Consider the following 15,988-nt stretch of genomic DNA (forward strand, 5'->3'; position numbering starts at 1 on the left):
ATAAATTCCACTTGATCATGATGTATGATTCTATTACAAATTCAACTTCACTACTAGTGATCAGTCTGTTCAGATAGGCTGTGTCTTCCTGATTCAGTCTTGGAAGGTTGTATGTTTCTAGAAATTTGTCCATTTCTTGTAGGTTGTCCAGTTTGTTGGTATATGATTGTAGTATTCTCTTATGATTTTTTGTATCTCTGATATCAGTTGTTATTTCTCCTCTTTCATTTATTTGGGTCCTCTTTTCCTTGATGAGCCTGGCTAAACGTTTATCAATTCTGTTTATCTCTGCAAAAAACCAGCTCTTGGTTTCACTGATCTTTTGTATTGTTCTCTTGGTCTCTGTTTTACTTATTTCCTCTCTCATTTTCATTATTTCCTTCATTCTGCTGATCATGGGGTTTGCTTGTTCTTCTTTTTCTAACTCCTTTAGATGGTAGATTAGGTTGTTTATTTGAGATTTTTCTTACTTCTTGAAGAAGACCTGTATCACTATAAACCTACCTCTTAGCTGCATCCCATAGATTTTGGAAAGTTGTGTTTCCGTTGTCATTTATCTCGAGGTATTTTCTGATAGCCTCTTTGATTTCTTCATTGACCTGTTGGTTTTTTAGTAGCATGTTGCTTGGTCTCCACGTGTCTTCCTTTCTTGTCTTTCTTTTTCCCAATAATCAGTAGTAGAATTGTGATGCTCTAAGCTCCCAAGCAGTAGCACACCCCATGAGAAGGCCAAGTCACGTGTCCGCCATCCATTTAGCCTTGTCTGTGCCGCCCTACCCCCTGCTCCCAGCCAGGTTTCCCTTTAGAGTCATCTCCAGCCTGAGCCAGTCTGGTCCTACTCGCCTCACAGCCCCTTCAGCGTAGATGCCAGAGAGTACTCTTTCTACTAAAATGAAAGCAATTTACAAATGTCCTGTCATCACTGACACAAAGTGCTTGCTTCCTTTTTAATGTATCAGATGTCATTATTCATAACATATTACTGCATTCAAGTGTTGTAAGGAGAGGAGGGCAAAGCAGTCTTTGTCCCAAGAAAATACCATTTATTTGGGAATGACAAGTCAGATCACTGTGCCTGTCATATCATACCTCTTCCCTTATTGGGACAATTGGAACTTGACATTTCCCCATACTCTTGCTTATGTGAATTCTTATTCCCAGTTCGAGGCCCCGACTCCCTTCTGCCCTGGAGAAGATGATAGTGGTGACAGTAGCATAGTGCTGGGAAGCACACGCTGCCAGTGGCTGTGGCCTCCAACCAGATTGCTTGGGTTTTCAGCCCAGCTCTGTGACCTGTGGCTGTGTATGTAGCCTTGGGCAGTCATCCACCCTCTCAGTGCCTCAGTTTTCTCATCTGTAAAATGGAGATAATGTAGTTCATACCTCGTAGGGCTGTTGTGAGGGTATAAAGCACTTAGAGCCACGCCTGGCACACAGGACCTGTATGCATATCACCAGTATTGTTGATGTAATTATTTCATTTTTGCCTCTTGTGCCCCTCCCACACCCCCACCCCCAGTGGATCAGGCAAAAGATTTCTTTTCTCTGAGCTGGTGCTGTTCTTCTTTTCTCCTGGGTACCCCTGGTATCTGGGACTAGGACCCAGCTCTCTTACGGAGGCAGGGGACATCCCTGGAGCCTCTGTGCCATGGACATGGTTTCTCTTGATTTCTTCCTGCAGGGTGTGGACACTGTAAGAAAATGAAACCAGAGTTTGAGAATGCAGCAGAAGTCCTCCACGGAGAAGCAGATGTAAGCTTCCTTTCCTTAACTCCTCCACCGCTCTCTCCTAAAGAGTCAGTGATAGGAATCATTACAGTGACTTTCCCCTGCAAGCTCTGTAGCAGCTCTCCTGGCCCCTGGAGGCCTGCAGAACTTCTGTGTCCCCGAGTAGATGTGTCTTAGTCAGACAGGTGGGGCCCCTACCAGGGATGGAGGGGTGCAGAGAGATTAGGGTCACATTCCCATACCCTTCCAGGTGACCTCTGCCAGGTCATGGCTCTGGGGTGAAACCCCAAGTTTCTCCCTCTTTTCTGTGGGAGCCTGCCGATTGGGAACAGCCACAGTCTACACAGCCTGGTTGGTGGGGGAGATTAAAAGGCTTCATCTCAGCCCACAAATGAGAATGATGGACGTGCCCGTGTCCAGTTGTTCCCGGGATGTATGAAGTTCCCGCCCTGTGAGGTTTCGGCAGGCCCTCGGTGGGTTGGCGGCTGGTGTCCGGGCTCCTCTTCTGCCAGCACCACATCTGAGGCTGTCATGCATGGTTGGCCTCTCCCCCGTCCCAGAGCTCTGGTGTCCTTGCAGCTGTTGATGCCACCGTCAACAAGGCCCTGGCAGAAAGATTCCACATCTCCGAGTTTCCTACACTCAAGTATTTTAAGAATGGAGAGAAGTATGCAGTGCCTGCGCTCAGAACAAAGAAGAGCTTTATTGAGTGGATGCAAAAGTAAGTCTGCTGGTCTTGATAGCACATCTTGGTCCCTGGCTGTCGGCCACTGGAGAGGGCCTTGAGGAGATGAAGTAAACCTTAGGAGCCGCTGACCTTGGCTCAGGGCCTGAACGCCAAGACAGCTGTGACTTCCCAATCCTGACGCCACCTCTGGTGTGCTGATCACGTGTACTCATCCAGCAGGTCACGGGTAGCCTTTCTGGGTGCAGTTTCATCAGTTCCAGTAAACCGTGTATTTCTATTTTTAGGACTCCTTCCCCAGTGTCCTGGCCCCAGGTTTCATCGTCTACATTTTATTCCATTCCCTTTGAGTGAATGAAGGAAACACACAGCTCTTCACATCCAGAGCTGAACTCACAGGGACCCAGGTCTGGGCCTTCAGTAGTGTCCACAGTGTAGCCTGTGGTGGTTTGGGGTTGAAAATAAAGGTTTGAAGAGCTCCCTCAGCCTGGGTATTAGTTTGCTAGGGCTGCCACAACAGGGAGCACAGAACCGGTGGCTTAAGAGCAGAAGTTAATTTTTTTCACAATTCTGGAGACCAGAAGTCCAAGATAAGATGTCCGGAGGGTTGCTTTCTCTGAGGCCTCTCCATGTCCATCTTCTCCCTGTGTTTTCACACGGTCTAACCTCAGTGTCTGTGTCCTGATCTCCTCTTCTTAAAAGGACACCAGTGTGAAGTTGGGTTAGGGTCTACCCTAATGACTTAATTTTAACTTAATTACCTCTCTAAAGACTCTATCTCCAAATACAGTCACATTCTAGGGTAGTTGGCATTAGGACTTCAACATATGAATTTGGGGCGGGGAACACAGTTCAGCCCACAACAGCCTGCAAGTCCAGAGAACACGAGGAGCCTTGCAATTGCTCATCCAAGGACTGTGGAACCCGCAGTTCTTAGCATTTCCCCCTCCTGTGAGGGGACTAACTGGGCCACCACACAGGTGCTTTCTCCTGTCCACACCCCTCCCCCGAGACACACACACACACACACACACACACACACACACACACACACACACAACTTGAATATTTGAGAATACTGCCTTATTTCAGCACTGGGGGGAACATGAAGTAAAAGAAGACAGACTCCAGCCTTTGCAGCGGCCCCGGTACATGGCATAATGATGTCCACGTGAGAACCAAGACTTTAGGGTCACAAAGTGACGCGAGTACTGTGCAGAACAGCAGCATCCAGAAGGAGTTACTTTGTTAGGACATCGGTCCTCGAACCTGGGTGGACGCCAGCGTTACAGGTGTTGAGGTGCTGCTTAAAGTACAGATGGTAGGGCTGCCGTCCCTGCAGCTTTGATTCAGGAGAGGTGAGTGAAACCCTCAGCCATGGGGTTTTGAGAAACGCCAGCTTATGGAATGGGATGAGCCACTAGGTTCAGGAGAGGCCCTGGCAAGAGGTGAGTGGGCTGGCCAGGTCCAGGTCTCAGCTTCCTCCTGATCACTGCGGGTAGATTCTAAGAGTAGCCAGCCCTTGTCTTAGGGACCAGAACGGAGCAGTGGTTCATCTCCAAGAGGGGCGAGGTGCTCTCTCCTCCGGGCCTTTGGTGCAGGCGGCAGGTTGCTCTTCACACCCGCCTCTGGCCTCGCTCTGGTGCCAATGCTGGTTTACTGGGAAGGACTGAGCAGGGTGGGGCCTCAGGTGAGGTCCCTGGTGCTTGCACTGTGGTTAGAGAGCTGGGGAATCAGAGCATTTATCATTGCTAATCCCCGCTCCAGAAGCCTGGACACAAATAGCGAGCATGGAGGGTCGCTGTCCTTCCTGTCCATAGTCACCACTGCTGAGCGCCTGAAAAGCACTAGGGTAAGAGCATGGACTTTTTTTGTTTGTTTTTTTTGCGGTATGCGGGCCTCACTGTTGTGGCCTCTCCCGCCGTGGAGCACAGGCTCCGGATGCGCAGGCTCAGCGGCCATGGCTCACGGGCCCAGCCGCTCCGCGGCATGTGGGATCTTCCCAGACCGGGGCATGAACCCGTGTCCCCTGCATCGGCAGGTGGACTCTCAACCACTGCGCCACCAGGGAAGCCCAAGAGCATGGACTTTGGAGTCTAAGAGCCCTGCACTCAGATCGTAACCCCAAGCCATTTACGTGACCCTGCTAAGCCCCAGTTTCCCATCTGTGAAGTGGAGACTATACTTTTCCCATAGACTTGTCCAGAGAATTAAATTGGGTTATTGTGCTTTAGCACAGTGCATGGTGTGTGGAAATACTCAAAGAGAGGAAGCTGTGGGGACGCGGGGTCGTGCCCCGGTCCGGGAAGATCCCACGTGCCGCGGAGTGGCTGGGCCCGTGGGCCATGGCCTCTGAGCCAGCTCTCATGCAGCACTGTAACTGACAGCACCACCCCCTAAGTGCTAGAACCTTCCCAGCCTTTGCAGCATGCTTTGATAGCTGTTGCCCCATTTCATACTCAGATCCTACTGAGGCCAGAGTTTTTATTCCTATTTCCTTGGTGAAGAAACTTAGGTTCAGAGAGGTGAAGGGGCTTGCCTAGGGACAAATAGTGGTTCTTTGGGGAGCTTGGAAGGAATCCTCCAGGCAGAGCATAAACAGCAGATGCTCTGAGATGAAGGGTTGAGGTCACCAGCAGGAGGGCAAACAGACAGTGTCAGGGGAGGCTGATGGCACTTCCAGGCTTGTGCACAAGTGGCCGCGCTTGGGTGACTGAGATGTGCCCACCAGCAGGCCAGCCCGGGGAGGCAGGATGCAGGGACAGGGCAGAGCAGAAGGTTGGTGTCAGCCGAAGAGTCCAGGGTGTTTGACAGGGCACCTGGAGGGCAAAGAAGTGGGGAAGACAGGAAGGGTGGGAGGGGCCCGTCTTGGTCACGAGAGCAGGGGTGCCATTAACCAAAACGAAGAAGTTGGGGAAGAAAGCTGTTTTGGGAAGTGTGGACGAGAGGGAAGAGTTCTAAGTCTTGTTGGGATTGGGGTGACAGTGGGACCTCCAGGTGGAAATACCTGAAAAACACCTGGAAATAGGGGGCTTGGGTGAGAGGCCAGGGCTCGAGTCATCCTCAGCCTAGGGGATCATGGAAGCCACGCAGAGGGATGAGATCTTATGAGAATTGCAGGGGCACAGAGATAGAACCAGAAGAAGAGAGAAGGCTGTCGGGAAGGTAGGGAAGGGGTCTGTGGTAGGAGGGCTTCTGAAAGGTGAGAGAGGCCGTGGGGTGCCTGGTGCTGCACTCATGCTGCCCTCGCTGGGTACAAGGCCTGAGGCCTGGTGGTCAGAAGCGAGGTGGTGCTGGCATGAAGGAGGGAGTGCAGGGGGTGCATGTGGCAGCATGGGGTCCGGACCGTTCCCCAGAGACACTTCTCAGAGAAGGGAGAGAGAAGGTTGTAGGGAGGGGGACAAGGGCAGCAAAGGCTTTAAAAGACCCTGGAGACCTATACTTTTGTGAGGCAGAGTGGAGGGAACTAGTGAACAGGAGACTGAAAAATTATAAACCCTTATCGAATGCCTGTCATTTATGAGAGCATATAGGCTCTTAGCAACTGTTAGTTGCTTGACTGACCAGGTGCTTCATATACACTGTCTCTGCTCTTCACAAGGAGCCCAGGAAGTAGGTCTCAACTGTACTCATTTAGCAGAAAAGAAAATGGAAGCTCAGTGGGGTTTGGTAACTTACCTAAGGTCACACAGGTGATCAGTAATCTGGATTTGAACCCAGACCCACCTCACTCCATGGCGCATGCTCTGTCCACCAGAACAAAGGCTCAGGAGCAGAAGATAATGGAGGGTGCTTCAGGGTCCCAGAAGAGGCAGGAGGGAGGGGAAGGGAGCCCAGGTGCAGGGGCTTCTCCCCATGGCAAGGAGATGACTGGAGAGGTCCTTAAAGCGACTCGGGTCTTCCACACCGTCACAAAATGGCTTCTTAATAGGCTCCTTAGAGGGGATCTTTGCAGATGGTTCACAGTTCTTCATGTTTAAACTGAGGTTTTAAATTCAGTTTTAGAAAGGATGCAAAGTGATTTTTTTTCTCACGTGCTCCCCAAGTGGTTGGGGGCGACGGAAGCGCTTGCCTGTACACGAGCTTCTCCTAATGACTGTCTCCCCTCCACCCCCGGTTCTTGCAGTCCTGAGTCCCCTCCACCCCCAGAGCCCGCCTGGGAAGAGCAGAAGACCAGCGTGGTGCATCTGGCTGGGGACAGCTTCCGGGACACCCTGAAGAGGAAGAAGCACGCCTTGGTCATGTTCTACGCCCCTTGTAAGTAGCTGGGGCGCTCGCTGAGGGGCGAGGGAGAGGGGTGGGCCTGACTGAACTGAGAAGATTCCCCCAGGGACCAGGGCAGCCGCAGGCCGACTCTGGGCTGTCTGCTGTGAGCAGGTTTCATTCCAGGCTGAGGTCCTTCAGAATCCAGGTCCAGCTCTGTCAGGTTCTGTCCGCACATCAGTCCTGAAGCCCTCTGCTTCTGTCTGTGCCAGGGGCCTGCCTTGTAATTGTTCAGTCCCCTCAACTGCCTGGAAACTCCCACCCGGCCGCCTCCTCCCTCCTGTCTGCTCCCTCCATCCCTGCAGGCACTGACTTCACCTTTGAACCCTGCAACTTAGCAGCTGGGAATTCAGCCAGCCCGGTTAGGCCTCTGCTTCCCTCATCTTGCTGAGCACTCCCAGCCCAGCCTCCTTTCCCTGACCTTCCCAAGTGGCTCTGAAGCCATGGATTTGAAACTGGGGTAAAAGTACCATCATAGTCACTCAGAGGTCCTCACCGTGATCCCCACTTTAATCCAAGCCTAAGTGGAAGGAATGACACGTCTGCTAATGTTGGTGTTTGTGGTCTCAAATTTTGTGTATTCCCATTTTAAAGTTGTTCATTGATACCTAAAGGAAAGGCTCTTGGTTTTCTCACTCTTCTGTTGCCCTCTCTCTCCCCCAGGTTACAGCTCCGTGTAATAGAATGGGGATAATAAAGCTGGGCTCCACAGAGAAGCAGGCAGCTCAGTCGAGTCCTAACCTCCTGCCCCTACCTCTCCAGTGTCAATAATCTGTAAAGTCTCTCCTCAGTTCTCACTGTCTGGGCAGGTCGCCTCCTGGCCCAGCCTCAGACCCCGCCCTCAGGCAGCTGACACTTCCCTCTGTTTTTGCCTTTTCTTCCGCAAGTGGGCCTTGTGCCCTGTCGGTTCCTTATAGAGCTTCTTCCTGTCCTCCTCTGTCCTTAGAGTAAGCCTGGAAGACTGAGTGGATTTTAAGAAGTTGTCTTCCTTCTGGGCAGAGTTGGGGGTGCAGGACTGAGACTCAGGGGATGCCTGACTTGCCCAAGCCATGGCAGCAAGTGAGTGACAGAGCCCTTCCTGCAGCCTGGGCTGGTGCTCTCCTTTAGTCACAGTCCCGATTCAGAGGGTGATTACTTTCCTGGCAGCCGGCAGGAACCTGGCCAGAGAAGTAGGAGTCCTTGACCAGCCACTGGGTGGATTTGAGAAAGTCCAGACTAAATACTTTCCCTAGAAATGCTCCCCGGGCTTCCCTGGTGGCGCAGTGGTTGGGAGTCTGCCTGCCGATGCAGGGGACGCGGGTTCGTGCCCCGGTCCGGGAGGATCCCACATGCCGCAGAGCGGCTGGGCCCGTGAGCCATGGCCGCTGAGCTTGCGCGTCTGGAGCCTGTGCTCCGCAGCGGGAGAGGCCACAGCAGTGAGAGGCCCGCGTACCGCAAAAAAAAAAAAAAAAAGAAAAAAGAAATGCTCCCCACTTCCCTCCAGACCTCAGGGGACGCCTACCCTGCTGGGGTGCTAACGACCTGCCTCAAGTAACCGCTGTGTGCTGGATGTTTTCGGGGGCCCAGGATGCAAGGGAAGGAGGCCTGGTCCCTGCCGGCTTCAAGGGCCTCACAGACTGCCCTGACAAAAATAACTAAACATGGTCCACACGGGGCCCCGTCACTGAGCGACTCACCTTTTGGCAGAGGGCTTGGTGCCTGGAGTCTCCCATCTCCCCTGATGCACTTTCCTGTCCTGAGCTCTGCTCCAGGCTCCTGAGACGTGTATGTTCATCAGTGGACAGAGGCAGGGAAAGAGGGAACTAGCTAAAGACAAAAAAAATCTTTAAAATGTTTTCAATGATAAAAATAATATATCCTTATTTATAATTTATGTAGTATATAACATATACTTTTATATAAAGAACCTAAATACTACAGGTAAAGGTAGGTATAAAGTAAAAAAGCAAACACCAACCCCCATTTCTCCTCTCCCCCCACTTCCTACCTGCCCAGTTTCTACACAGCTCTTCCTCCTGCTGTTTCATTGTTCTCTTCTGTTCCAAGCCCCCCACATTGCTCTGAATCATGGTCTGGTCGTGGTGACTGCCCTTTTTAGGCCAGCTTGCTTGAGTCTCTAGAATTGGAATTTTCTGTCCTGTCCTTGGTCTTTGTTCCTCTTTCCTCACTCTGGGAGGCTGCTTTCGTTTCCAGTTACACAGAGGTGGTACCTTTTTAAAGAGCCCAAATTAAAAAATCGTGCCTGTTCTGGCCCAACTGACACATCTGGGAAACATCTTCATGCCCTTTCTAAAACAGCCTCCCCTCTAGTTTTTCATCTGCCATGCTCTTTCTTTTGGATAATGAGAAAATGAGATGTACCAGAAGGCCATTAATCTGAGACCTAGATGCTTTAAACTGATGGCAGCAGGAATTTGCACTAGGCTGACAGTGACCTTTATACTTTCAGTAAGCAGAGACGTTAGAAAGGAGAAATGAGTAGTGACACCAGATTTGGGGGAAGGGAGTAGCTTATTTCCGGCCAGCCTGATGTCTTAATGGGTGTCCATGTGCCGCTCACAGGGGACCTCTAGGTGCCACAGGGCACGCTTTGACGTGCTCTCAACCAGCACGTTGTGCTCTTTACACGTTTTGAAAGCTATATACCATCATTCCTTTGTAGCATGATGTTTTCATGAATTTGAGCCATTCTTCCCTCTGTTGGGTCAAATTAGTACAGTGTTCTTGTAATTGCCATTAGCACCTGCCATGAGTTCGGCTCTGCGAGGTACTTTATCTCAGTTCTGGTATAACACGTAACTAGCCTAGCTGTCTTCTCTACTCCTGTGATGGATGCTGGGAAAATCCCCTGAAGCTGCCTCCCCATCACCATCCATGCTGCTCTGGGGCCAGCTGGCCACTCTGCCAGCCAGGCCACATGGGTGGTCCCGCCCATCTCAGGAAAAGGCTCAGGTGCTAAATTCACATGTAGCTCAGCCTTAATTTGGATTCACAAAGCCCTCTGAAACGCCAGTCATTATTATCTTATTTTGAAAAGGGAAAGAGCAGATGAGCCAGGCTGTCTCGGTTCCCTCCCTGCCTGGGTTTCCCCAAGGCCATGGGAGGGCTGTTTGTCAGGAAGCTGGCTGGAGCCAGGTCTGCCCATGGGGCATCTGGCCTCTCCCACCTGTGTTTTGATCAGAATTAATCACCACAGTCAGGGAACTCCTTCCCTCAAAGCAGTGCTGTTCTCTTGGCAGTTGGGTTCAGTGTCTGGAGGGTGGTTGGGAGGGGTGGGCTTGGGGTTTAATTGGTGAGCACTGAGGGAAGGGCCAGGGAAGCGGGTCTGGGACAGAGTAGCCTGCAGCTTCCTGGGCTTTCTGCTCAGTGGACGCTGCCCCGGGCTTGCTGAAACAGGAGGAGAAAGTGGTCCCACACAGGTCCCAGCCCCGGGCCTGAGACCTGTCACTGGAGCTGGAGGGGCTCAGGGCACCACATACACCTCTGTCCCATCCAGGGCCTCCAAAACTACGGATCCTCGTCCCTGGGTTGGGAACCCAGGCCCTGAGAAACGTCAGGGACTCCTGGCAACTTATCCTCCTCTTAGCCTGACCTTGAGTCTCCCTTTCCTGGATCTGGGGTTCGGGTGGATTGTGGAGCAGGGAGGAAGGACAGCATGAGGACCAGGGGCCTGGTTTGGCTGCTCAGTCTGGGGTGAGGGCTGCTGGGAATGTGAGAAACAGCAGCAAAGCATGAGTTGCCGGGGTCAGGCAGAGGGCCTGCTCCCAGCCCCCTACTTCCCCAGCCCCACTTTCTCAGTCATGAAGTGGAGAGATTCGCTACTGTCACTGGGGCGAGAGAAGGAACCTTGTGACAGGCTCAGAGAATCCCGAGCATGCGTCCTCCTTTCTAAGCCCAAAGCTCCCACTGCACCCTGGATCAGGCTCTTATGGACCCTGAGGGCAGCCCTGTGTGGAAGGAGCTTGCAGGGAAAGACCACAGTGTCTGTCTCCCTGACCCCCAGCCTCGTGGGTGTGTGTGTGATGGGAGAGTGTGGGGTGGGAGGTCCTGGGCAGGAATGGACCTGGCGCTGGCACAGGCCTCCTGCAGAGCCCTCTTGCCAACAGCAGACGCGCAGTGGAGGGTCTGAGTGGTGGGGCTGATACGTGAACCCTGACAGTGGGGTGCGCAGGGGGTGGGAATCAGATGAACCGCAAAGTCTGTTGGGTGGAGAGAAACTCCTGGAAAGGCTTCTCTGGAGGTTCCAGGCAGGGCCCCTGGCTCTGCAGCCTCCCCCATGTGTGTAACTCTCTCCTCCCCTCTCACGCAGGGTGCCCGCATTGTAAGAAGGTCATTCCACACTTTACTGCCACTGCTGATGCCTTCAAAGATGACCGAAAGGTAAGGACCCCCTTCCTCTTCATCTCTCGTCCCACCTCCAGCTTCCCCCTGCCACCAGTGCCCACACCTTCCTCCCTTCTGTTCAGGTGCCCTCCCTCCCCAGACAGGTTCTGCTGAGACCCGGGGATTCCTGGCAACCAGGACATCCTTTTCACAAGGCAGGATAGAGCAGGCTGCATTTATGCTGCAAAATCAACTAAAAGGGATACACTGAACTGTTACAGCCCTTCCTTGGAGGAGGGGGTGGTAAAGGGGTCATTTTGTTTATTCTTTAGTGTTCAAATCTTTTTACGGTAGGATTTGTAGCCATGCATTACTTGTATAATTAAAAGTACAAATAAAAAAAAATCCAACAGAAGTCAACTGGAGGCGGCCAAGGTGGAGGAGAGCACGGCCGTGTGTGCAGAGCCTCATCCCACCTAAGTGAAAGGCTCCTGCAGCTGCTGACGGATGAAGCATAAAATTAACAAGCTAGAGCTACAGATTGGATTAGAGAGCGGGGAGGGGGCCCCGGGCACATTCCCCCAGGCCGCTCCAGCAGCCAGGGCAGACTCCAAGGCTGAGGGGCTGTATGGCAGGGAGAAGACCCCGGAACTCAGACTGGTGCATCGGGGCTGCTGTTAAACTACGTGAGCTGGAAGACTCTCCAGGCCTCGAGTTCCCTTCTTCTAAAGTCAGGGTGCTGGTCCAGATGGTTTCAAAGGCTCTTCCCAGCCTGGGGCTCCATCATAGGAACCTGTCCCCTGAAAGACCCCCAAAATGCGCTCACGCACACCCAAGGCCGAAGTCCGGTGCATCTCTGCCTGCTGCCTTATTTTCCCAGGTGGGATTGTCAGGTGCGGCCAGGGCAGGTGGGGTACAGATGATATCACCTTGCATCAACCCTACGGTGGTGGAGATGGGATGGTGAGAGCTGTACAGGGACAGCGAGTCAGAGGAAGCCAGGGTAGGCCACGGGCATGTATGTGAAGACTTAGACTCCGAGCCCCTTCCCTGAACTTGGGGAGTCCCGTTGTCACCCAGAAGTCCTGCCTGTGCCCTTGAGGCACCCTTCACCATCAGGAGGGAATACAAGGACCAGAAAAATTTTTCTCCTCTCCCTGCCACTTGGCCTGCATTGAGAGGGGCACGGCAAGAAGGGACTTCCTGTCTTCCGTCTCCCTCACCACTCCAGCCGATTCTGCCAGCCGGGGCCTGAGCACGGTGGCTGCCTCCAGTCTGAGAGCTCCGGCACAACCCAGGCTGCTCGTCCCTGCGGGGCTGGGTGTTGCTTGGTGTGGGGAGGCCTTTACTCCCCGGGGCCAGGACTAGACTGGCAGTCTCTCCATATCAACTCCCATCATTCTTCATTCACCCAGAACACTTGGTGCTCTGGACACACAGGAGAGTGACAGGTGTGGGGGCTTCCTGCCCCACGAGATGCTCAGGTCTCCGCGCTCCAGGGTCTGTGAAGGGAACACATCAGTCCCAACGAGGCCAGGCTGGCCGTGCCCACGGTAGGCAGCTGAGGGCCATTCCTCCTCTTCCCTGTCCCCTCTGCTGATGCAGAGGGGTCCCATTTCCATGGTGACCCCCTCCTTCTCTGAGATACTGATACGCCTTTGCTTAATTGTCTTAACTTGGGCCAGTAGTGTTGCTGACCTTTTCCTGGAGTCATTCCCCCTGTTATTCCCTCTGTCCCTCCTTCCAACTTCCTTTATTCCAAGCCAGGCATCACTCTCACTCATTTTCAGGAACACAATTAACTTCTCTGTCCCAGGCAGCTGGCAGGCCTGGGGTTCCTAGAGGTGGCTCTCAGTAATAGCAGGGAAGCCTTCTGTCTCTGGTCTGGGGTACTGGTGCCATGATGGCTGGGTGCTATCCTAGAACTATCAGCTCAGAGCCTCTGGGGGATGGTTCCAGGAATGTGTGATTTTTAAGAGCTGGCTCTTCTGCTGGCCACAGGCTGGTGTTTGGGGACCACTGGCCTGTCCAGCCCTCTCCTTCTCCTCAAGCAGATCAAGGCCCAGAGAGGAGCTGCGTCTCTTGCCCAGGGACACGCGGTGGGTCACCGACAGCCGGAACTGGGTCTCCTGACTCCTTCCTGACACCCCGTGCTGCCACCCCTGAGCCAGAACTGCATTTTTTTTTTTCCACCCAGAAGTTGGTCCCTGTTCCTTCCCCAATCAATATGCAGTTGGTTGTTCACTTCCATTTTCATAGCCAAAGTCAATATTAGCTCCTGCAGAGATTTATTTTACTGAATCAATAAAGCTGTGTGAGGCAGCCCATATTTTAACTGGGGAGCCTCCCCCTCCCAGGAGGTTACTGGGGACTTTAGCAGTTGACATGCTGTGGGGGAGAAAGGGCTGCACACCGTTAGTGTTGGAACAGAAGCATTCTGGACGTGGCCATGGAGGACAAGGGTCTCAGGTGGAAGGCTGGTGGGTGCAGGCGGGGGTCAGGGGATCACCGGGCTGGCAAAGTGGGGCCTCTCTCTCCCTGTACCTCAAGGTGTCCCAGCCTGGGGGTAGGGGCTGAGGGAACAGCAATGCAGCACAGCTCCCGGCCAGGTGCAAGGTCGTCCCAGGAATGGGCTCTGGGGCAGCAGGAGCCCCTCTGTGATTGGCTGACGAGGCTCTGGCCGTGTTGCGTGTGCTGTGTATGGTCCCCCGAGTTCCATCAGAAGGGAAAGCTCCCTGAAGACAGGGACCTCGTTTGTCCTTGAATCCCCCACAGTCTTGACGCCTGAAACCTCTGTAAACGTTGGCTAGATGAAGGAACCAGATGATGTATTTGATGTTTCCTGTGAGCGCCTCTTCTGCTAGTACTTTTAAAGCCTTACGTTGTGTTGTCCTCACAGTCGTTTAGTCAGCTAGGTATTATTGCTCATTTTACCGATGAGGAGATTGACTCTCAGAGATGTTAAATGATTAGCCCAAAGTTACCCAGCTGGAAAGGGGCAGCATCAGAACTGAAAGAATAGGCGTCGTCAGAGGTCTCCCAGATGTGGACTCAGGGCCTGGGACTCTTATGCAGGGGATTTTGGGGGAGGTGGTCTTAGGAAGCAGTTGAGGGGATGGAGGAAGGGAAGCCAGAGCAGGTGTGTTAATGAGCAAATTACCGCATGGGTAACTAGGCTCAGTCCCTGGAGACCTCAGCAGGGACAGAGCCATCCCCCTCAGAGGCGAGAAAGCCAGGGGACATGTCTGCAAGTCCCGTCCATTGTGGGCCTTACTTCTAGCTCCCTTTAGCCAAGAGTTGCAGGTGCCAGTGGCAAGTCAAGTGCTGGGCGAAGGGGACATTGCAGGGCACGACAGCCACCTACCATGGAACGAATCTAGAAGTCAGTGTACATTTGGTGCCGTAGGTGAGTCATTGCAGATCTTGAGTGGGTATAAAGGGGGGCAGGCGCTTAGACAGGTGAAATTGGGATAGATGCGAAGAGGTTTATTTGCTGCCTTCTTTCCAAAGAGTCTCAGTCACTTCCTGTAGAGGGGCCTGTGCTTGTCTCCCCTCTTCCTACAGAGACTGAGAGCAAGGGAGCCTTTGCAGCCAGAAGAAGCATTTTGTATATGTGGCTGGCAGCTAATTTGAGGGGGTTCAGAATGAGGACCCATTTTTATTTCAGTCGATTTGTAAAACTGTACACGACATTTCCCACTGCTTCCCACATTTCCCCATTTTAATGTATACAAATTAAATTCATAATTTAAACCGGATGCAGGGAGAGCAGCGGCCCAGAGCAGCGCTCATCAAACGCTCTCACAGCCTAGCAGGGGAGTGACAGCCCCTAGCCGAGGGCTGGACACAGAGGCTGCCCCATGTGCATGGTCCGCCCCCTGGACCGGCCGCTCAGCACCTGCCCCGAGAAACAGAACCCTGAGGACGGCCAGAGGAGGCTCTGCCTCACGTTTCTGAATAATTCAGGAGGGTCTTTGGAGGGCAAGCTGGGGTTCTCAGAAGCCTGCAGGGGCGCAGGCAAACAGCAAGTTGACCCTGCCTGAAGGAGACAGCCGCCCTTCTTTTCCAGCCACACGTTGCCTATGGGAAGGCAGGGCAAGTGCCCTCAGATTTGGCTTTTAAAGAGAAGCTGGAGAGCCAAACTTTACATAAAATCTTCTGGCTGTTTTTCTAGGTTGGCAGCCAATTCAGATTTATGTTTTTAAAATATTCTGCGTGGGCCAAATAGAACAGGACTGAGAGCCAGATAGGGACTGTGTGCAGAGTTTGCAGATTCTGCTCTAAGAAGTCTCATCATGTAGAACGTAACGTAGCCGAAGAGGTAGACGGTGGGGCGTGAGGGCGGGTGAGGGAGGATGAGTGACTGGTAACCAGAGTGCAGGCCACAGCTCACTCTTCACTGCCTGTCAGCGCTGCTGCCTGCGGAACGGTAGCCCCGCTCACCTGGGTACAGGGAAGAGACCGGTAAGCGTTGACTGTTGGCGGCCTGCAGGGCTCTCCTACCTGGAAAGGGGGCCTCCATCCAAATGGAAATAACCAGCAGCCAGAGAACTCTGTGAGACACGGCTGTTCAGTAGTTTTAAACCTCCAGCGTGGTAGTAGTTCTGCCAAGGCTCCTGCGTGGGTTCCAGCCCTCGGAGGCACCGCGCCCATTCCTCTCCCAGGCAGGTCCCAGCATGGGCTGGTCCTAGCTGGGTGCTCTTTCCTCGGGCCTTCACGCAGCTGGCTGCCTCCTCATCACTCAGGTCTCAGATCAAATGTTATCTCCTTGGAAAGGCCTCCTTGGCCATCGTGGCGAAAGCAACCCCTCTGGCCATGGTCTTATCCAAGCACCCTCTTTTGATTTCTTCAGAGCGTCCCTTGGACTTTGCAGTGATCTCACTTGTTATGTGTCTGTTAACTGCCTTCCTGCAGTAAGAATGTCAGTCGCTTGATGATGGACTTTGTCAAGGTCACCACTGTCCTCACAGCATCAAGAACAGGCTTGGC

At 52.9% G+C, this 15,988-nt stretch overlaps 1 protein-coding gene across 2 annotated transcripts in view; it reads left to right on the forward strand.

The window, feature by feature from the left end:
- PDIA5 (protein disulfide isomerase family A member 5) overlaps positions 1-15,988 on the forward strand; it is an 89,147-nt gene that overhangs the window by 71,126 nt on the left and 2,033 nt on the right. For both annotated transcript variants that reach the window (XM_029214219.1, XM_029214220.1), the window contains exons 12-15: positions 1,682-1,752; positions 2,289-2,449; positions 6,540-6,670; positions 10,986-11,056. In XM_029214219.1, coding sequence (XP_029070052.1) covers positions 1,682-1,752; positions 2,289-2,449; positions 6,540-6,670; positions 10,986-11,056 — 434 coding nt within the window. The remainder of the gene's footprint in view (positions 1-1,681; positions 1,753-2,288; positions 2,450-6,539; positions 6,671-10,985; positions 11,057-15,988) is intronic.

This window comes from Monodon monoceros, unplaced genomic scaffold (assembly GCF_005190385.1).
Source record: "Monodon monoceros isolate NGI ecotype Baffin Bay Population unplaced genomic scaffold, NGI_Narwhal_1 Super_Scaffold_11, whole genome shotgun sequence".
NCBI lineage: Eukaryota > Metazoa > Chordata > Mammalia > Artiodactyla > Monodontidae > Monodon > Monodon monoceros.